The 23,349-nt window shown below is 45.0% G+C and overlaps 1 protein-coding gene across 1 annotated transcript in view; it reads right to left on the bottom strand.

Annotated features, from left to right (window-relative positions):
* Positions 1-23,349, bottom strand: part of ADAMTS3 (ADAM metallopeptidase with thrombospondin type 1 motif 3) — a 207,869-nt gene that overhangs the window by 49,433 nt on the left and 135,087 nt on the right. The window contains exons 6-10 of the mRNA XM_084860195.1: positions 17,000-17,083; positions 12,163-12,319; positions 7,742-7,847; positions 6,629-6,772; positions 4,145-4,277 (exon numbers count right to left, since the gene is read on the bottom strand). Of these exons, the coding sequence (XP_084716321.1) occupies positions 4,145-4,277; positions 6,629-6,772; positions 7,742-7,847; positions 12,163-12,319; positions 17,000-17,083 (624 nt within the window). The remainder of the gene's footprint in view (positions 1-4,144; positions 4,278-6,628; positions 6,773-7,741; positions 7,848-12,162; positions 12,320-16,999; positions 17,084-23,349) is intronic.

Raw genomic sequence — 23,349 nt, 5'->3', positions numbered from 1 at the left:
TGACAACATTTAGCCCAGTAAACTCTGTCGTTTAGCTTAGTAAACAGTTGTCTGCCATTTTGTTTGCTGGGGCGGTAGGGGGGCAGTGGGGCCCATGAGCCATGAGTTACCCACTCCTGACATAGCATTTTCACATGGGGCTGTCCTTATAGAGGAAAGTCCTAGATGGTTGCTGCAACTTAAATGTTTATTGCAAAACTGAACCCCCTGGAACTTCTGCTCTGCCTTTGCTTATACTGTCTGTTAAAATGCCGTGTGCACTGATGGTGCCGTGTAAATACACACACAAAAATAAGATGCTCCCAATATGGTGCGCTCCTAGTGAAAATAACTTCAGCTCAACGGCAATCCAAGGAAAGTTCATGCTCAAATCACTACTATCTGGTTTCAAGCCAGGGTACGGCACTGAGACGGCCTTGGTTGCTCTGACTGGCGACCTACTCCGGGTGAAAGACAAGGGGAGTGCTACCCTGTTGATCTTCCTGGATGTCTCCGTGGCTTGTGAAACCATTGATCATGGTGTCTTACTGGATTGGCTCTGCGGGATGGGAGTTGGGGGCACTGTGCTACAGTAGTTCTGCTCCTACCTGTAGGGCTGATTCCAGAGAGTGGTATTGGGGGATTCCTGTTCCACCCCATGGCTATTAAGCTGAGGGGTGCCACAGGGTTCTATTCTATCCCCCATGCTGTTCAATGTCTATATGAAGCTGTTAGGACAGGTCATTAGGCGTTTTGGGGTGGGGTGTCACCAGTACACTGATGATACTCAGCTCTATTTCTCCCTGTTGTCAGAGTCGGCTGAGGCAGTGAAGGTGCTGGACCAGTGCCTGGAGGCTGTAATGGGCTGGATGAGGGCCAATAAACTGAAGCTAAATCCTGACAAGATGGAAGCTCTGTGGATTGGTGGTTCCCGAGTCCGGGAATTGGGTAAGCAACCTGTTCTGGACAGGGTTGCACTCCCCCTGAAGGAGCAGGTGCATAGCTTGGGAGTCCTCCTAGGTCCATCCCTGTCACCGGAGCCCCAGGTAGACTCTGTGGCCTGGAGTGCTTGGGGCCAGCTTCAGCTGATCTGCCAGCTATGGCCTTTCCTGGACAGGGATAACCTAGCCACAGTAGTACATGCGCTGGTAACTTCCCAGTTAGACTACTGCAATGCACTTTATTTGGGGCTGCCCTTGAAGACAACTCAGAAGTTGCAGCTAGTGCAAAATGCAGCAGAGAGACGGCTGAACAGAACACCTCATAAAAACGATATAACACCGGTTTTAAAGGAATTGCACTGGCTGCCAATATGCTTCCGGTCAGAATTCAAAGTTTTGGTGATGAGATTTAAAGCCCTAAGCAGCTTGGGACTTCGATATTTGAGGGAGTGCCTCTCCCTATATATGCCTGCCCGAGAACTGAGATCTGTTGGAGGGGCCCTCCTCTGCATCCCACCAGTACGAGACATACACTATGGTGGGATGTGGGAGAGGGCCTTCTCTGCTGTGGCACCCCAGTTGTGGAATGCCCTCCCCTTGGAGGCCCGACTGGCGCAGACATTGGTCTCGTTTCAGCGCCAAGTAAAACAAGGCTTTTTACTAGGCAGGGCAGAGAATTCTGCCACGGATCTCGGTGAGGCTGAATGCACTGGCATTTGGCCCCCCAAAATCTGTGGTGGAACGAAGCCCCCCCACCCCCACTCTGCAAAATGGGCCTGGAACGGAGCACCTACCTGCTGCCGTCTGCGCTGCATTGCGAATGGCGGCCGCATCTGCGGCCACCATTCGCTTCTTCCATATAGCCGTGATAGGCTACATAAATACTTACGTTGCCTATTATGGCTAACGCAGGGACACCATTTGCATCCCTGTGGAAGCCGTGATAGGCTACATAAGTATTTACGTAGCCTATCATGAAAAAAACAACAACCAGCCAACGCAAATGGCAGCGGCTACGGCGGCTGCCATTTGCTTTCCCTTTTTTGTCCGCTGTGATAGGCTACATAAATATTTGTGTAGCCTTTCATGGCAAAACAGAGGGGCACATATGGCACAGTGGCCGCCATTTGCGTCCCTCTGTTTTGCCGTAATAGGCTACATAAATATTTATGTCACCTATCACGGCAGAAAAAAAAGGGAACGCAAATGGCGGCCGCCATAGCTGCCGCCATTTGCGTTCACTGTTTTTTTTTTGTGATAGGCTACGGAAATATTTACGTAGCCTATAACGGGCCAGCGTAGGGACGCAAATGGCGTCTCCTACACAGGACGCCATTTGCGTCTGCACCAGCCTGGCAGTGGCTGGAGGCCCCGCTGTGAGTTGGCCCGGCCGGCGGCTCCATGGCCTGGCCGCGGAGCAGAGCCAGCTGGGCAGGATTCCGGGGGGGAGGAACAGATCGCCTCCCCCCCATCGAGGATTCCGGGGGGAGGAACGGATTGCCTCCCCCCACCTGCAGAACCCAGCGGAGCCAGGTAAGCGGGGTTTCGTACACCCCTACTTTTTACCAAAGCCTTTGAAGGCTAAATGCATTCCCTAGCACATTGTTTTAACTGTTTTATTGTTTTAGATTTTAACTGGTTTTAGCTTGCTTAATAGTTTAATAAGTTTTTAGGTGTTTAAATTATTTATTTATACTGTTTGCATTGATTTTATCTGGATTTTATCTGAGATCTTAATGATGTAGGGTGGGATAGAAATGTTTTAAATAAATAAATAATAATAAAACTATCAGTGTACATGGCTACCTCATTCTCTTTTCTTTTGCCAAATGTATGACAGCTACCAAAGGGTGACAACTGGATAAACCTCCATTTAAAATGCAATCTTATGCCTTTCTACTCAGAAGTCAGTGCCACTGAGTTCAATGATGAATGAACAAATGTGTTATAGGGCACAATTTGCATGAAATAGTTGGCAAATTAAGGGCTTGCTATGTTTGTAAATACTAATTTGAAGCATACAGTATATACTATTTTTATAATTGTTAGATTTAATAGAAATAATAATATAAGGAAGCATGTGTCACTCCCCATTATTACATGATATGAGTATGGTTTTTATCAAGTGTATATATGTTGTAAAGGAAAACAGCTCCAAATATTGTGGTTGAGAACTAATTTTCAAGAATTTTAAGAATTGTATATGTAAACTTCATTATACAACAAAAATATGTATATTTTTAATATATATTTTAATCAGATCATTTCCTCCTGGAGAAAGAGACCTAATCACAAAACCTGTTGAGCATTTTAGAGCATTTTAGAAATCTGCATAGTAAATATCTTTATAGTCTATGAGTATTTTAGAGATCTGCATAGAGGCGCTTTGGGATTTATGTTCCTTTTTGATGTTTTGTGGGTACAGCACCTTCTCCCTTGGTTTTCTAACTGAGTTCGATGGGACTTACTCCCCAGTAATTGAGCACAGGATCGCAAGCTTAGTTCTCCTTGTAGGGTTGGGCTTGAAAGACCCCCTCAGTTTTGTGGCCCTGTTTTCAGGCTCCAAGATTGGTGGGAGATTTCAGCTATCTTAGTGGGCGGGGGCATGATCTTTAGGGGGCAAAACTCAGTGGAACTCACTGGCAGCTTGGATCAGCTAACAACCACCTTCTTTTCTCCCTTCCAGAATGTCCCACAGAGTGAGGCATTTTGTGGGATAAAATGGCCTCCGCAACCCATTGTAGAGCAGTGATATTGAATGTCTTTCCATTTGAGGGCTGAATTCAGTTTTGGAGCAGCTCTTGGGGGTGGCATTCCAATGGTGGCTGAGGCAAATGTAAAAGGGCAGGACCAAAAACACCAGCGTATTTTAGCTTAAAGCACTTACTGTCAGTGACTAAGCCTTAGGAGAAGCATTTCAGCCTTTTAGAATGGGGGGGAAACACGCACAAGCTGGGAAACTACAAAATGACTGGTGGTCAGGGGAAAGGCGCATGGCTCTTGGGAACTCTGGAGGGGCGGATTGTGACCCCAGGTGGGCCAGATTTGGCTCATGCAACTGAAGTTCAACACTTACCAAGTTGCAAGCCCCCCAACAGAAATGTGGAAGAAGGACGGCAGGTGCGCCCCCTCTTTCATCCCAACCTCCACCAGATTTGGGCTGAACTTCCAACACTTCCAAAGTTTGGTCCAGCCTTACTTTCTAGAAAGCGCTCTGGACATACCGCTGTGCACATTCTGTAGCCCACTCCGAAATCAAAGCGGCATTGTTCATCCATGGAATAATTGATCCCCGGCAGCTCAGGCAGCTTGGGCCAATCGTGTTCAAAGGGGTCATCAAGGAGGCAATCATAGGAGCTGCAGGGGAAGCAGAACAGGAAAAGACAGAGACCTCAGCTGGAGATACAGGCCCGGCTTACATTTCAAGCCAGAGGGATTCTTCATCCCACCGATAATGGTCACAGGAACGTATAACTGGCCTTGAATAACAAGGACCGTGCCTATCTGCAACCGATCTCTTAACATATTCACACTGTGAAACAGAGTTGGATAGTGGACTCCAGATCCCATCAGCCTGGCCAATAGTTTGGGATGATGGGAATTGTATTCCAACAACATCTGGAGGACCACAGGTCCCACGTGCCTGCAGTAACGTTTGGAGAAGAGGAGATTCTCTCCTCTGCTGAAACATGGTGCCCACCACTAGAGGGCACTACAGGACTGATAGACTTTAAAACAAACCAAAAGACATGCAAAGGACAGTTGGACAGTGGAACCAGAATTAATCGACAAACGTAACAGCATTTTTTTTTACTAAAAGGTATTGATGGTTCTGGCTCTACACAAACCGTGTTTCCTGTTTCTATTCTGCATTGCTCAGGCTGATTTACAAGGGAGTTGCTAAGTGGATCATCCTGCTGTTGGGCAAAAGCTGGGCTAGATGAATTCTGCTTTCTTGCAGTTCTGTGATTCCACACCCATTGCCCTCTCCCCTGAGCCCCATACCACATATCGAAGGATAAGCACAGAAGATTAGGTATGTGAGAACTCGAGTTCGCCAAAGTTCTCTGAATTCCTTTACAAAGCTCGTTTCAACTTGAGTTCATATCAGATTGTGAACATTTTTTCTTCTTTTCCCATGAAAATCCATGCGTATTTTTCCAAATTTATTCATCAGTTGTGCGTACAGAGTCTTTGAAATGTACAGATTCTTCTCCCATTGATTACAGTGTATTTGTGTGCATTTTCAAAAGTATGCATTTATTCATGCACATTTTTCAAATGTATGCATGTGGTCGATTTTTTTTTTTTTTGGCTCTGTGAATCACATTGCAAACTCAGAAATGTACAGACTTTGATGACAGATGGCACTTGAGTCTGTACTTGATCTGGAAAGTGTGAACAGGGTAAATCCGGATCAAAACCAAACTGGAACAAATTTATCACACATCCCTACAGAGGATCTATGGCGATGACTAGTAACGTTACTAGTAATGTTTCTTGGCTTGTAATGCGCACCTGAAATATGAGTAAGGGGTGAGGAACCTAAAAGGTTCAGTGAAGGGCGGAGATCAGATCCCATCTCACTCCTGATGGCATCATCAGGGGCAGAACACGTTCCTGCTTGAATCATAACTGGGCTCAGAATACATTTTGTGGGGAAACAGTACCATGTACCATGGTCAGAAATGGAATTAGGCAGATGGGCTTGTCCTCATCACTACCTCTTACCCCCAAACCCGCCACACATGGTCGCAGGCATGGTCTGAAGGCACGTGAAGTGGGGATGTACGGACTGCGTAAAACCCACTCCATCTGTGTTTCATGGATTGTCAGGCGCCTTTTTGTTCCATCATCCACCCACAGACGGATGCGAATTTTTTTTCCCGTCATGCAGAAAAATACGGAAATAATTACATAAATATTTATGTAAGTATTTATGTAAGTATTCCTATAATTTACCTCAGTATGTAACATTTAGTGTATTGCCCCCATTCCATTCGGTTCCTCAGTGGAAACTTACATATTTTTCTACAGATTTATATGAGTAAATTTTGAGAAAGTAAAAAAATCATCCGAAAGTCCACAGACTCTGCACGGCCTGAGGGAGTCGCTCCACAGTGGACTCTGCAGGTCGGATTCTTAGAAATCCGAGCTCATTTTAATCAATCTTGAATTTTTCCAGCATCCCTAACGTGAAGCAGACACCTTGCTGAAGCTAAGCAGGTTTGGCCTGGTCAGTGCCTGGAGGGGAGGCCACCTGAGAACCACATGTAGCCACCCTGAGTTCCATGATAGAAGAAAGGTGAGATATAAATGTAATAAATAAATAAATAGGTGGGTCTTCAAGAAGGTGCATCCATTGGCTTACTACCACTCCTTCAAAACTCAGTGACTGATTGCCAGGAGTTGAACTAGGAGCCCTCTGATCTGTGCATTGATGCCCCTTGGCATGATTCACTTGGCATGATTCTTTGCAGGTGGCAAAGAAAGAAGGGAGAGCGTTGTTCTTCCTAACCTGAGCATCGCTCTACTGGCTACTATCCATTGGTTTCTTCTGACGTGGTTATAAATGCTTCCAGGTCAGTTCCTGGCCTCTGGTTGGGCACCAGCCAGAGTCTGACCTTTCACCCTGTAGCTCCCCAGCCTTCCTCCAGGTAATGTCTGCCTCACAGGACAGCATCCACTAGCCCCAAGCTGGTCCTTACTGTATATATCTTTTGAGTTCCTGGCCGCTGCAACGGGACCAGTGGTATCGGTGGAAAGCTGCCTGTACCAGTGGAGCCATGACGCTTCCCATCGCTGTCTCATCCCCGCACCTGTTTCCTTGTCCATCGTGTTCCATTCCCAACCTGAAATCAAAGACCAGCATGTTGGGATTAACTGGTGGGGGGCGGGGGGGGGGGAGAGATAAACCTGCCTTAAACATATAGAGGGACTTGAATAATCTTCCATTCTGATAAAGTTGACCAGGCTGGGAAAAAGAACGAGCCAGGCTGTCCCACTCAAAGCTGTTGTTAGGTGTTAAGGACCTGCCACTCTTTCAGTTCCAGGATCCCTTCAATTTCTGAGAGCTCAGCTGCCTCAATGGTGGCAAACTTGCATCTGTGCTGTACCATTGTGCAGTTGGGTGTTCACGTGATGGACTACTCCCTCATACAAAATAAAATAAAATCCTCCCACTTCAAAAATAACAGCGGCTCTATTGCATGTGAGTTTCCTGCAGATATTTTTTTCTGTATGTGGAAACAGATTTTCAGTATAAAGTGGTATAGCCCTCACTATGCTTTACTCACCACAGTGAGAAGTATTCAGTCTTCCCCAACCTGGTTTCCTCCAGAGGTTTTGGATTACAACCCCCATTAGCCATGGCTGATGCTTGTGGTGGGATGATGGGTCAGCAACTCCTTTTTTCCCCTGGAGGACCACTTTGAGAAGCGTGTGGATGATGGGCCCAATGCCCCCCACCCCAATACCTAGAAACAGGTTCTGTTTCCATATAAATCAATACTACCACAATCTTTTAGCTTGGAAGTTGGGGAAGGGAGAGGGGCAGTTAAACACACATCATGGGGCAGATTTAAGTCTAGGACCTCTAGTTGCTGATGCCATTCATTCATCTTATTATTTATGTATTATATTTCTATGCCACTTTTATGTAGTACACTGTGTCCAACGGGGTTCACAATAAGGGGCTCGTCACAATAAGCATGAATTTATCAAAGAGACTACGTTTGAACAGAAAAAAACATTTCTTTCAGAACATATCTATACAAATTTCAAAAGCAATTCAATGAATACTATTTGATAGCAAGACTTACACATGGCCAGTTTCATGGGCGACCACAAAAGCAGAAGAAAAGCCATCTTCATGGTTAAGAGTGCAGCTTCTTACAGGGTGACACATGCCTGTTACTGGAGCATATCCTGTTGAAAGTGCCAAAAATCGGGATTTGTAAAACACGCACGCAAATATCACTATGGGCACAATTCTATGGGGATAGGCGGCCGCCTCCGAACTCAGAGGCGACCGCCTATTCAATGCAGGGACAGAGAAGCACAGAGGAGATCATTCCCTCTGCGCTCCTCCTGCCTTGCATTTTCTGCTAGACAGCCGATTTCAGCTGTCTAGCCGTGGGAAGGCAAACAGGGGGAGGAGGCTGCCAGATGACACATAGGATGTATTGTACCGACATTTCTGCCTTCCCTGCCCCAGAATGCCCCCGGAACACTCCATTTTGGCCACTCCATGCTCCTCTTCAGGAACTGACCTTGGAGCATGGGCTCCAAGGTCGGTTCCTGGAAAACCACATATCCTATGGTTATCTAGCTGCTGACTAGTGGCCATAGGACTGCTCGCTATATTTGTTAACTTGCCAGAAGCTATTGTGCATCTTTAATCTACCGGAAGCACAAATTTGTTGCCAATGTTAATGGGTGCACAAGAAGAAATTTCTTAATGTTTCTCATGTGCAACAGAAAAATGCATACATATACTGTATATGCATGCCTTTTGGCCAAAATTGATGTTGAAGGTGTCTAACAATAATAAAATACAGATTAAAAATGAAATCTTAATTAAAATATAACATAAAAACAAATTTAAAACACAATTAAAAATGTAACAAGAAATAAAACCAGAATGTCTTTCAGCAGCAGTGCACCTTACATGTTAAAGGGCTGCCTGAATAAAACACATCTTTAACTGCTGGCAAAAGGACAACAGAAAGGGCGCCAACTTAGTCTCCTTGGTAGGGGAGTTCCAGAGCCTGGGAGCAGCCACTGAGAAGGCCCTCTCTCACGTCCCCACCAGATGTGCTTCCGACTGATTGATCGATTGATACAATTATAAAATAATCCCAAAGCAGGGTAGAAATACAATAAAACACAATAAAACTATACAGCACAGGACAGAAGCGAAGAAAAGTATGTTTACAAGACGCAGCAACTAGGGATGTCAGAGAAATCTGCCGCAGATTCAAATGAGGCCGGATTCCGCAGCGGAATGGCCCCACTTACCTCCGCTCCAGGAGGATTCCCCGCGGAACGGCACTCGGCTTTAGGATTTAACTGGACCCATTCGCCTCCGTGCTGATCACCATGTTGCTTACAAAAATGGCGATTGGCAGGATGTGCCCATAGACTTATACGCAAAATAGAGCTGTGACTCTTGCGTACAAGTCTATGGGCACATCCTGCTGATGGCCATTTTTTTAAACAACATGGCGATCGGCGCGGAGGCGAATGGGTCCAGGTAAGCGGCCCTCAAGCCGGGTGGCTCCATAGAATCCTCGCAGAGTGGAGCCACTCTGGAGGATTCTGGAGAGGGGGGGAGGAACGGTTCACCTCCCCACCCCAGGGCAGATTCCCCACCGGAACGGATGGTGGGGAATCCGTACATCCCTAGCAGCAACACAGATTCGATCAAAAGCCTGGGCGAACAAATCGGTCTTTAGTTGGTGCCAGAAGCTCAGAAGGCTTAGCGCTGCCCATATATAAACAGGGAGGCAGTCCTGCAACTGGGGGGCCTGCATCAAGAATGTGCTCACTCCCATTGTCATGTATCAAACACTAGGCAAATGCTGCACCATTAAGCGGTATCCCCGTTAGATCTTAATATCCGGACAGGTATCCGATGGCGTCAGGACTGAGAAAAGGGTCTCCCACAAAGATCCTTATAGGTCATAACCAGTACTTTGAGTTGTGCCCAGAAACAGACCAGTAGCCAGTGAACCTGTTGTAACAAGGGAGATAGGTGCTCCCTGGAATTGGCCCCAGTCAGCAGCCTGGCCATCATATTCTATACCTGCTGTAGTGTCCAAACAGTTTTCAAGGCAGCCCCACATAGTTACAGGAGTCCAAATGGGATGTAACTAAAGCATGCCTGACTGTGGCCAGATCAGACATCTCCAGGAATGAGCGCAGTTGGCGCGCTAGCTTTAGCTTTGCAAACACATTCTGGGCCATTACCAAATAGGGATGTCCATCTCCGTGAAATCCAGCCCTGTTTGGGCTTGCTGGATTTCCTCAGTGCCCCCAACTCAGCTTGCATTTGCGAGCCAAGCGTTTCTTCCCGAAATCCAGGAACTTTTCCATTTTGTATGTGTAAATAGCAATGTGTGCATATTGCAGCTGCGATTTTTGCAAATTACGCAAATTACAGCTGAAATTTGCACAAATTGCACAAATTGCTGCCGCAATTTACACAAATTGCTATTTACACAACCCACCCACCCCGAAAATCCACGAACTGGCCCAACCCCATGCAGATTGGGCCAGGCTAGCTCAAAGGAAAATGAGCCCAAGTCCCGGAGGCCAACCTGATGAAAGCGTGGCGAGCTCCCCCACCTCCCCCCGCCCCCAGTTACGGATTCCTCTGACCTCCCTAACCATCAAAACCTGGGCATTCAGGTTTAGGGCTGAATCCAGGAGTACACCTCAAATGCAAACCTGAGTCTTCAGTGGGAGTGTAACCCTATCTAGCACAGCCTGAATCCCTTTTCTCTGATCTGTGTTTTGACTGAACAGAAACATTTCTGTCTTGTCTGGATTACGCTGCCGTTTTTCACCGTCATCCACTCCATTTTACTGAGCCGTACCATTGGTCCATCTAGCTCAGTATTGTATACACTGCATGGCAGGGGCTCTCCAGAGTTTCAGACAAGGGTCTTACCCATCCCTACCTGAAGATGCCAGAGATTGAACCTGGGACCTCCTGCATGCAAAACATGTGTCCTACGCCTAAGCTCTGGCCCCTTCCCTCTAGACATTTCTTTACTTTCTTCTGTGCAACAGATGTATTTCCTGTTGCACCACAACTTCATCATAGCCCCATTGACTAGGAGCTAGGAATGCATAAGAATTTTTTTGGTTTTGATCAGGATTTAGCCAGTTCACACCTCCTGGATAGAACACGGACTCAGACACAATCTGCAGTCAAAGTCTGTACATTTCCAAGCTTGCAATGTGACTTGTGAATAAAAAAAAAAATGTGTTTGAGAGCATGCATACATTTGAAAAATGCACATGAAAACCTGTTTACTTTTGAAAAATGTGCACAAATACATTTTAATCAATGGGAGAAGAATGCGTACATTTCAAAGATGTGCACAACTGATGAGTACATTTGAAAATATATGCATGGAAATACACATGGATTTTCATGTGAAAAGACAAAAACAAAGCTGTCAATCTGATACGGACTTGAGTTGGAACAAGGTTCGGGATGGAATTTGGAGAACTTAAGCGAGCTCATGTTTTGTTGATTCGCACATCCCTACTAGGAGCTGCCCAGCAACTTCTCACCCATAGGGAGCAAATGATGGTATTCATACATTCTAGTTTTCCTTACTGCTTTTACATTTTGATCTAGCTGAAACGGTTATTTTATGAACTACTGGAACTGCTCTTGCTTTATAATGTAACCCAAGTATAGACAATTGAGCTAATAATAACTCTAGAGAGAAATTACTGAACAGAGTGTCTGGTATACACAGTAGTGCTGTGCCGAACATTTCTCCCACATTTTTTTCGATGATTCTCATTCAATTAGATAGAAAATAAATTCAAAGAAGGAGAAATTTCAGAGAAATTCTCAGGGGCTGGCTTTAGGGTTCTTCTGCTTACCTTACTTATGAGGTGACTGAGGAGTGTGTGTGAGTGTCCTATCTGTCACTGAACAGTAACCTCTGTGGCAGCCGGCAGCCTCCTCGGTTTCCCGCACTCCAATCAAAGCCATCATGCGGCCATTCCTCCCATGGGGCTTTTTCAGTTCAGGAAGTGCAGGTGGCCTGGGAGGCTGCAGAGCAATGGGAAGATGGGGAACAGAGAGAGAAAACACACACAGCACCCTTGGCCACCTCACAGTGATGAGGCAAGCTCAAAAACAGCACCAAAATAAATTCAAAATTCTGTCTCAAAAAAATGGAAGCCTCATCACAGTTGATGCTGTTGCCACCTACAGAAGCAGGGCAATAGACCAAAAACCCTTAGGGAAAAAGAAAGAAAGAAAGAAAGAAAGAAAGAAAGAAAGAAAGATGCCAATAGTGAGCCTGATGTGTGAGAAACTCTTGGAGAATTTCTCCTCCCTTAGGAGAAATTCAGTGAACTTGTCCCCCAGTTTCTCTGCTCACAAATAGGCTGGAGAATTTTGAGAGGCCCTTTGAGCATAGCTCTAATACTCAGTAGTGGTAGTTTGTTTTTTCACGCACATACGCATACAGGCGTGCCTTGATCACACTACCTTGCATTCCAGCTGGTCCAAAATCTTGCCTGGTTAGAAAGATGGCATGATCGTGGTGCTCCGAATGACTCGGATCTGTTTTTTGTTGCTGGTACGCCCAACGGCACACGTTCTCCAGACTCCTTGATGGATTTCCTCGTTCAATGAGGCTGATGGACTACGAGGGAATGGAAAATATACCATCAGGCATCAGCGCATGGTATGGTCAGCAAAATGCTGAGGCCCATGGGCCACTGACATCAATTTATTTTTCTTTGCTTTTTAATAGAAATGCCCTGGTACTCTGAAAAGAAGGGCGCCCAGGGAAAGGTTCCCATGCCTTCGGGTGGTGTTGAGCATGATGTTGAGTCTACAACATTTCACAGGCCGACCTCAGAGAGAAGTGCCATGAAAATGAAATGAAGATCCATGATGTAAGCAAACTCAGCAGCAGATGAATACTGAAATCAGCACTCATCTAACAGGAGAGAAGGAGCCTGGATGGGCGAGGCCTCCTGACCTTCCTCTGATTTAACAAAAATCTAATTATTTTATTTATTATTTCTATTTATTTCATTTCCATTCTATACTGCCCAATAGCCAAAGCTGTCTGGGGGGTTCACAAGTATTGTGGTGCAAGGATTTTGCAGCCGTCCTGAATGCGATGGCCCTGGAGAACATCACATGTTGGATCCCATTAGGGTGCAACCCTATGCATGTTTAGACAGAAGAAAGTCCCACAATTCCCACCAATTCCCAGCATTCCCCAGCCAGCATGCTGGGGAATGCTGGGAATTGGTGGGAACTGTAGGACTTTCTTCTGTCTAAACATGCATAGGATTGTATCTTTAGGCAGTGTATTTCCACTGGATGACAACTTCTCAGCAACTATGCAAACATTACTGATTATTCAGCAAAAACATGATTCCATGCATGTCTGAATCCACTGTTGTCTGACTCCATCACCAGTCTCGGGTTTGAGCTAGGACATATGAATTGGGTATAGAACACCAGATTAAGAATGCAATCCTATGCATGTCTAGGCAGAAAAAAAGTCCAACTCCCAGCAGCCCCCAGACAGCCATGCTGGCTGGAGATTGCTGGGAGATTTATTTATTTACGAATTTATTTATTTATTGCATTTATATCCTGCCTTTTTGCAAGGAACCCAAGGCAGCTTACATGATCCTTCTCCTTTCCATTTTATCCTCGCAACAACAACCCTGTGAGGTGGGTTGGGCTGAGAGTCTGTGACGGGCCCAAAGTCACCCCGTGAGCTTCCATGCTGAGTGGGGACTAGAACCCAGATCTCCCAGCTCCCAGTCCAACACTCCCGCCACTACACCACACTGGCTCTCAGTTTTAGGACTTTTTCTGTCTAAACATGCATAGGATTGCACCTTAAAGCTCCTATTCAGCTGTGAAGCTCATTGGTCTCTGTCTCTCTCCATCTCTCTCTGAGAGAAACTAGATGTTATGAGACACGAGGATACCATGACATCCCCCTATCAATCTTTTTCTCTCTTCCCAGTGATACCTGCTGAAACTCAATCCCATGATGTGATATCATGTTGCAGTCCCCCACCCGCCCTTGTAGGTGTTATGTGTTTTGAACTGAATCTTATGCTACAAACATCCTTGTACTAGGGCTTGTTTGGTGTTCTCTAAGGTTCCGGCATGTGGGTCTGCTTGTCAACATTGCCTTTAGAAACTTTGCAGAAACCATTATCTCAAATGTTTATATTCTTCATCGAACTAATGAGTTTGGGATCCTGTTCTCTACAGGAAAAGCTACATGCGGAACAAACACCCCATGAGTGAGAGAGCTGTTCAGCTGGAGCAACTGGAAGCACACAGCTGGGGTTTGCTTACATTCCAAACTGCGGGGGAAGAATGCACCACTCTTGGAAGATAAATCTAAGGGCAGTGACGCACAGGCACATAGACAACAATGAGAACTCTGCCAGGACAGCCTAAAACACACCATCTATATTATACACAAGTGTCGTGTGTTCAAATGCAAAAGCAATACACATTTATTAGTGCTTGAGGATATCAGCGAAGTTGCCCTTTTACCTACCCCAGACACATTATGCGATTTTATTAAATGATGCCATAATATGCATAAATAAGGATGCAATCCTGTGGGGATAGGTGGCCACCTCCGAACTTGGAGGCAACTGCCTATCCAATGCAGGGCAGGAGAAGTACAAAAGGGATCATTCCCTCCACACTTCAGCCACCCTGCATTTGCAGCTAGACAGCCGATATCTGCTGTCTAGCCACGGGAAGGCGAAGCGGGGGAGGAGGCCGCTGGACGACACATAGGATGTGTCGTATCGGCATTTCCTCCTTCCCTGCCCTGGAACGCCCCTCGGATTGTCCCGTTTTGGCTGCTCCAAGCTCCACTTCCGAGTGTGGAGTGCAGGGGTTCCTAGTTGTTTTCCGGGCCAAATTCAAGGTGTTGGTTTTGACCTTTAAAACCCTATATGGTTCTGGCCCAGCCTATCTTAAGGAGCGCCTCCAGCAACACCAGACAGGTGCCTCGCTTAACAAGAACAGCCTTGGATGGCCTTCTCTCTGTCCCATCAGCCAGGACAGCTAGACTGGTGGGGATGAGGGAGAGGGCCTTTTCTGTGGTGGCCCCCACTCTTTGGAACTCCCTCCCTAGGGAACTCCGCCATGCCCCCTCTTTAATGAGCTTCTGCCATGCATTAAAAATGTGGTTGTTCAGGTAGGCATTTGGGGTGGGTTAGGGTATTTTAGAAAAGTTTTTATTGTAGAATTTTATTGTTTTAAACTGTTTTATTATATGCTGTACATCGCCCAGAGTGGCTGGGTGACCAGCCAGATGGGCAATTAATAAATTTAATAAATAAATAAATAAATAAGAAGGGGGGGTAAGGTTGGTTCCCGGAAAACCACATATCCTATCGCCGTCTAGCCTCTGACCTGAGGCCATAGGATTGCTCCCTCTGTGCTGCATAGCAATATATGTCAAAACTCAGTGTGTTTCTTTGCAGAAAGATGAACAGTTGTGTAATAAAGAGAACACTGGAAGGCAAACTGTACATTACACAGAATGAAGGGTAAGAATTCTGGACTGTAAAATGTAACTTCCTCTACTAGCAAACTCAAATAGCAAGTGTCAACAGAATATATGTGAAGATAATGATGTATGAACATGTCATTTGGATTTGTTCTTATTTCAGTTTTGCCCTGTTCACGACCCCAGATGCAAATGTGAACAGGTGCATAATTTTCTGGAAAAGCTTGCATTTTTTAAAAAAATGTGCACTTGAAAAAAATGCACACTGAAATGTGCACTTTTTCAGTAAAAAAAAGGGGAGTGTCCCACAAAGCACCTTTGACACCCCCACTGTCTACTAAAAATAGAATACAATTTGCAATGCAATTGCAAGATAAATCATGACAAGTAAGAACTGTGCAAATGTGCTCAATTAGCATAATTTATATGGATCACAGATTTCAGCTTTTCTGAATTACGAAAAGCTGTTTTCGTAATTCTGTTGGGCATGGAATTTTAATTTTATAATTTTTGATAGCATAGAGCATCCTCAGGCATGGCTCAGGCACCATTTCCATCCAGACAACCAGAAAGACAAAGGGGAAAGAAAATGGGGACAGACCCTCCCTTGATGAATTGGACCCAGGGGTGCTTCTCACACACACCCTTGCTTGTAGGGATGGCCATCGCAGGGAAATCTGGCCCTTTTTCGCCTTGCAAGATTTCCCCGATCTGCCCAGCTCGATTTGCATTTGTGAGCCAAGCTGGGGGCATGGTCCCAAAATCCAGGAACTTCTGCAGTTTTTTTCTCTTTTAAAAACATCACTTACACAAGCTGCAGCTGCAAGTTATGCGAGTTATGCAAATTTCAGCAGGAATCTGCATAATCTTTGTGAATTGCACCCAGAAATATCCCTAACTTGCACAAATGGCGGCCAGAAGTTACACAACTTGCAGCCGCAAATTGCACACGTTAGGCATATTTATGGCTGCAATTTGTGCAAATTACAGCCCAAGGTGGTGCAACTTGTGCAATTTCTGGCCACAACTTGTATAAATTATGTTTTGGAAGGAAAAATCCCTGTGAAAATCGCATGCTGGCCTGACTCGACAGAGATTGAGTCGGGCCAGCTCACACATATGCAAGCCAGAGTCCCGGGGCCTGAGCTGCTGAAAACTCAGCAAACATGCCCCCCTCCCCGGACAGATTCCTCCAACATGCCTACTTGCTTGTCTCAGACTCAGGGTCCAAATATGAGAGTTCTACATCCAGATCTCCTGGACTCCCCCAACCCATTTTAACTTTGCAGTGTCTGCAGAGTGTTCTGATTTCTAATCGGATGAACAGCAATGGGGGAGGGGGTGCTCAACCCTGACCATTTTTATGTTCATAGCGAAAGAGTTCTATTTCTACTGTAAGCCACCCCTAGAACCTTTTTTTATTGGGTGGCATATAAATGTCAGAAATAAATAGCAGAAGGGGTTAAACCCCTGCCCCCAGAATTGCTTCTCCAATCAAATATTGACAACCCCTGCTCGGGCTGCTTTTCTGATTAAAGGGTTGAAATTGTGTATTAAACAGACCTCAAGAGCTCTGATCACAGATCTGTTGCATCACATCTGTTTCAATTAAAAAAAAATGTAACCACCAGCAGGGAGCTCTCACTCTCTCAGCCTTCCCGCTAGACATACATATGTGCATCCATGCATGTGTGCGCGCACGCGCACCGAGAGAGATACATATTTTGTACTAGTTGCAAAAGCACACACAATAACACCTCACCCTGAATGAGAAAGGAGATAGATGAACCATTCACCTGGTTTATTTACCTTGGCATAGCCCAACATCATCATTCTAACCAGCACAACATTTATGTGAACTCCCAACGATTCGTCATGGTAAATTTCATTCACCTAAGGGGAAAAAAATAGACACACCGACAGGAAGGGAGAAGGAAAACACACACACACACACACACACACACACATCAGTAATAATAGATTCAGGAGAAACACACACTGATTGAACATTGCAGGACAGATAAAAGGAAGTACTTTTTCACACAGTGCATAGTTAAATGATGGAATCTGCTACTACAACATGTAGTGATGGCCACCAATTTGGATGGCTTCAAAAAGGGGTTAGATAAATTCCTGGAGGTGAAGGCTATCAATGGCTACTAGTCCTGATGGCTATGTGCTATCTCCAGTATCAGAGGCAGGATGCTTATGTTGCTGGGAACTTGGGTGGGAGGGTGCTGTTGCACTCGTGTCCTGTTCGTGGCTTCCCTGTCGACAGCTGGCTGGCCACTGTGAGAACAGAATGTTGGACTAGATAGACCCTTGGTCTGATCCAGCAGGGCTCTTCTGTTGTTCTTATGTTCTTATGCCACCTCTGTTAAGGAAACTAAATCTCACTAAGGATGCTGCAAGTATCACTCATTCCACCATGTGGCTATTTCATTTCCTCTCCGTAATGGAATTTCTGTAATAAGCAAAAAGATGAAGAATGGGTGGGGAAACACAGGTGGGTTACAAGTAGTGAGACCACCAAATTTTGTAATTAGTCAGCTCGCTGGTCAAAATTTGTCTGTTCGCAATACTGATCTTTGCAGTGAGCTTGGATCGATGTTTTTGTTTTATGGATTCGCTATTAGGTTCAGAATTTATTGCGAACTTTGGAGCATGCGTCGTCTGCATCTAAACAATGCCATTTCTGCACATGTGCGGAGTTGGTAGGATTAACCCCTCAAACAACAAATCAGGAAGTGGGGGTACATAATGTGGTGGCACATGATGTAATGTAACAATATGCATTTCCAAACTAAAGCTCCCAAGATGTACTTTGATACTGTGTATGTGCAAAAGCTCATATACACTGAACGAGAGTTCATATTAAAGGAGAGCTTGTGTCTATGCTAACATGGGTGAATTGATTACTTTCCAAAGAAAGAACGAATCCATTCAGGGTATGTTCACCCATCACAGGTTACAAGTAGAAGGCATTGCTGTCTCCCCCCCCAGCCAAAAAATCCCCCCTCCATGAATGAAGAAGGGCAATTACATGATTGATTGATTGATTTATCATATGGCACATTCACATCGCGTTACAATAAAAACATAGAGCATAATAAAATATGAAATATAAAATATAAAATATAGACAGGAAGATCACAAACGTATGTCTAGGTTACAGATATAATTTTTTACTTCAGTTGTCACAGCCAGGAAATCAGCAAAGTCTCCATTGCAGGCTCGGTTTTGACACTCTGTCACTATGTGTTAGATAGGTTGTTTTTCAGCCCCACAATCACAATTTGATGATGTTGTTTTGCCCCATTTATAAAGGGCATCTGCACATCTACCATGACCCGTGTGAATTCGGTTCAAGGTTGTCCATATCGCACAGGGCTGGTCAAATCCAGGTGGTTTTTCCAAGATGCAGGGCAAGCTCTGGCATTGTGGAGGGCAGTTTCCTAGCCAATGTTGTTTCCACGTGTTGTGGATATTGAAATCATCTTCTGGAAGAGCTTTAGTGGTAGATGTGGCTGGATGTCTCGATCAACCGTGACTCCTCATTGGAAGGACAGATACTGAAGATGAAGCTCAAATATTTTGGCCACCTAATGCGAAGAGAAAACTCCCTGGAAAAGACCCTGATGCTGGGAAAGATTGAAGGCAAAAGGAGAAGGGGACGGCAGAGGATGAGATGGCTAGACAGCATCACCGATGCAATGAATATGGACTTGAGCACACTCCAGGAGAGAGCGGAGGACAGGAAGGCCTGGCGTGCTATGGTCCATGGGGTCACGAAGAGTCGGACACGACTGAATGACTGAACAACAACTCGATCTTAGCTTGTTTCACCCCAAGTAGGTTACGTCTAGGGATGGCCGTGAATTTCTCCACGAATCTTGGGGAGGCCGAATGCCAACGCAATCGGCCCCCAGAAATTGTTGGTGAAATTCTCCGCCACCCCCGGGATGGGACTTACCTCATGCAAATGTCCCTCTAGGAGGCGGGTCCTGGCGGCGTTTCGGCAGCGTTTCGTCGGGTGGCGGGGGCCAGTCTTCCAACCGGCCGCCGCCGCCACCATTACAAAATAAAATAAAAAAAAAACCACCCGTGATAGGCTGCGTAATGATTAATGTAACCTATCACGGCTGACTTTGGAAATCTAGCTGTGATAGGCTACGTTAATCGTTACGTAGCCTATCACGGGTGTTTCCCCCCCCCCATTCACTTTTTATTTTGCGGCCGGGGAGACGGGTTGCTTCTCCCCGGCCTGAATTTAGGCCGGGCAAGGCGGGGCGCCTCCCCCCCCGGCCTGAACTTCGGGGAGAACCGACGCGCCTCCCCCCCACCGCGAAGCAAGCTGCGGGACCAGGTAAGTGCCTTTCGTACATCACTAGTTACGTCATTTAATATTGGTAGCTGGAGATTGTCGATAATCTTCTGATATTCTTGAAGAAGGGCACTCTTTCGCCTTGCATCCGGAGGTGGTATGTGGCTCAAAACAGGCAGCCAGTATGTGGGAGTAGGTCGTATCGTCCCACTAACGATGCGCATTGACTCATGCAGTTGCGTATCAATCTTTCTCGTGTATGGACTATTAAGCCGCACTGGGGCACAGTACTCTGCTGCTGAGTAAACCAGACTGAGTGCGGTCGTTTTCAGTGCATCTGCTGTCTAGTGCCGCACAATTTGTGTAGAACGTTATTTCTACTTCTCAGTTTGGCATTGGTCTTCATCAGGTGTTCTTTATGAGAAAGTGTCCTATCCGGTGTGACCCCCAACATATTTGGGATGCATGTTATGATTGAGCCGGTTTCCCTTAAATTGAACGTTGAGCTCTCTGCCTGCTGATCTACTACAAATTGCATGATAGAAGCCTCATTTGGGAGCACCCTCTGATGCATGTTGTTCTTTCACTATCTGCTCTCCAAATGAGGATTGTTCCTTTCTACTTTATATGCACTTTAAAGGTTTTGCCCCCGCTTCCCTCTGCAGCACCACCACGTGGCAAGGCATGTTAAGGGTTTTCCTCTCTCTTTCCTGATTACATGGGATCACATCCTGTTGCCCCAGCTATCCAGAAGAACAAAGACCCCTGTTGTCTCCAATGTCCTAACAGAACTTGTGTGGCTCACCACCAGGCTCAAGAAAATCTACAGATGGGATTGACGTGGCCACTTATCCATCGCCAAAATAGAGGAAATGTATCACGAAAGGAAGAGGGCAAAGGAGGGCAGCAATTTGCATATCACTTGCATATGCAAATTTATTTCCATATATGCAAATTTAGAAATAATAACTATGATTCAAATAGAAATATAATACATCTCCCCATAGTGGAGAAGACTGACTGGGTGACCTTTGTGTCTGCTCAGTCTGCCATCCAGGTGCCAACTGCTGACCGGCAACTTCAAGGCCCCTCACTGCTCTCCCTCCTTAGGGTTGTTTGTCTTTAAACCAGATTTGGATTGAACATCTCTTCAGACAGAGGATACCTCCAAATAGAGGACTGTTCTCTGTCACCTCGCCAAAACAGAGGACTGTCCTCTGTAAAGTAGGGCTCCTGGCTACCCTAATAGGATTCCCTGAGCAAGGAAACTGCCATGACCCCTTCAGCTTTTGGCAAAAACTGCTCACATGGAGAACCATGTCTTTGGAACCATGGCAGCTGGATCACACAGATCACACTGGGCTTTCTCTCAGACTCTTGCTAGAAAGGTGACTCTTGGATCACCTCTCAAGCATCATAACAATGAAACATCATCTCCCCAACCACATGAAAAAATGAGGAAGGAAGACCTTTCATGGTGGCTGGATACTGTACTATGAACACAAAATCTCAATGGAAGAGTTCCATTGCCTTTATGTCAAGAAGGGACCAATCCTTCTCAGTAGTGACTCTGTACCCAACACACACTGGAGGAGACATGGCACACACACATGACACATCAGAGACTGATCTCTCTTTTCAGACATTACCAACTGGGCCTAGATTGAAGTGCAGAGACCCTACTATTCATAGCCTTTTATTTCTTCAGTATTTCTTGGAAGCAATCCATTTCCTTCAGGCACGTGGAATGCTCAAGTCTTTGAAAGGCTTCTGCTTCAGCTGCTTTTGAAAGGTTCATGAAGAAATTTATTTATTTATTTATTTATTTCATTTCTATACCGCCCAATAGCCGAAGCTCTCTGGGCAGTTCACAAAACAACACAGGTCATCCTTTTAAAGACAAAGACACATCAGTTTCCCTGTTTCGCTCACAAAGCACTTTTTCGTGGAGTCAGCAAGAGGGGTGTGTGTGTGAGACTGGCTATCGGCAAAGAAAATGGCTTCAGTTGTAAGTAGGGATGTACAGATTGTGTAAACTGCATTCCATCTGTCTTTTGCAGGTTGTCAGGTGCCCTTTGTTCCACTGTCCACCCATCGACTGGTTTATTTTAGTTTCCGAATTTGCACAAATTTGCATGCGCGAAAATGAGCAATTTCCCCAAAATGTGCAAATCCCCCCAGATTGTACATTGCTACGGATTAGCCTAGGGGGAAAATGTGCATTTCTGGCCATTTTTAGAAACTTTTGCATATTTTTCTACGACGAAATTTGTGCGAAATTCCCAACGGTTTGAAAAATAGTTACTGGGTTCCCTCCCAAGGGATATGTGGCTGGGGCCTACCCTTATTGGATTTTAAATGAGGCCTTGATGAAAACCCAGTTATTTTGATCTGCTTTTGAACAGAGTTGTTGGATGGAGTTTGATTATTTGATGGCATACGTTGCTGCTGTTTTGTTCTTTGGTTTTCCTTCTAAATTGTTTCCTCTGTGTTATTTACCTTTTATTTGAAATTATTTTTAGGCTGCCCTTAAGGGTAAAACCCCCTCAAGATGGTGACTGGCTTTATGTGAGTAATATGCTGTTTGGCGTAACATTTTTTATTTTAGTTTAGTTTTATTATAATGGCATGCTTTAGGCTTTATGTTTTATTATGTACTCGAGCCACTCTGGGACAGCTTTGCCCTGAAAGATGGCATATACATATTGGAAATAAATACCACAAGCTTATATGGCTCTAGTTTTCTCTGCTGTATACTTCTTAGCCCTGAATATATTGACTAGCCACTCAAATCCCTGCTTTTATTGACTCTGTATGCAATCAGTGTTGCAGTCCCTTGGACTGGCAAATACACTATCCAATCATTTTTGGACTTGGAGTTCATATAATTGTGGCTGTAGTATCCCGACTTCCTTTTTTTTTTTTTAAGACCACCCCATTTATTTCAGGGCACTACACAACTGCTAAAATAAGCACCATCTACCCAGAGCAACCTTTAACTTCTGTTTTTAAAAATGTAGCTTCTCAATTGCTCATATGGATGCGCAAGAATTTTGTTCCTGTTTGCAAATCATGCAACCCTGAATGCAAAGAGGAATGCAGTTCTTGGGAATTTTTTGCAATTTCCCAAACTCATGTGTATGTGCACATTCAAAAGGGCACATATGCACAAGGGTGCACTTCCAAAAATCTGCATTTCTGCAAATGTGCAAATCCCTAGAAAAGCCACATTTTCGTGTTTTCGCCTATGGGGGGAACTGTGCATTTCTGATGGGGGAAAGTGTGTCTTTTTTCAATTGGAAAAAATGCATTTTTAAAAATGCATTTTTTTCTGCTCAGAAAACAAACAAACAAACAGAAACACCTGCTCATGTTCTGGAACACAAACGAGGTGTCGAGGATGAATTTGGACAACCTCAACTAGCTCTAACATTGCATGTTCACCCATCCCTAGTTACCCAAACTACAAGGTAGCTGTGACATCTAAAAGCACTGGATAACAGAATGAAGCTTTTTTTTTTTTTTAAGAATGTTTCAGGACATCTCAAAAGGAAAATACGACCTTCCATGATAAAATCTTAAGTAAATCTAGTTACAGTATTGGGATGTACTCTGGGTTATCAGCAGATGGAGCTATTTCTCCATCTCTCTTCTTCTTCTTCTTCTTCTTCTTCTTCTTCTTCTTCTTCTTCTTCTTCTTCTTCTTCTTCAGCAGTCATAGCCAAATCCATTTGGAGAATAAAAACAAATCAGTTCTGGCTTAGAAAAGTGAAGTCTGTTTGTGTTAACTCTCAAAAGCCATTATTCCAAAGGCATTTAAAATGCAAGGATAATT

This window comes from Heloderma suspectum, chromosome 5 (assembly GCF_057233095.1).
Source record: "Heloderma suspectum isolate Gila_16-S chromosome 5, 16-S_ref, whole genome shotgun sequence".
NCBI lineage: Eukaryota > Metazoa > Chordata > Lepidosauria > Squamata > Helodermatidae > Heloderma > Heloderma suspectum.
The sequence above is the reverse complement of the archived record's forward strand: the minus strand, read 5'-3'. Positions and strand labels throughout refer to the sequence as shown.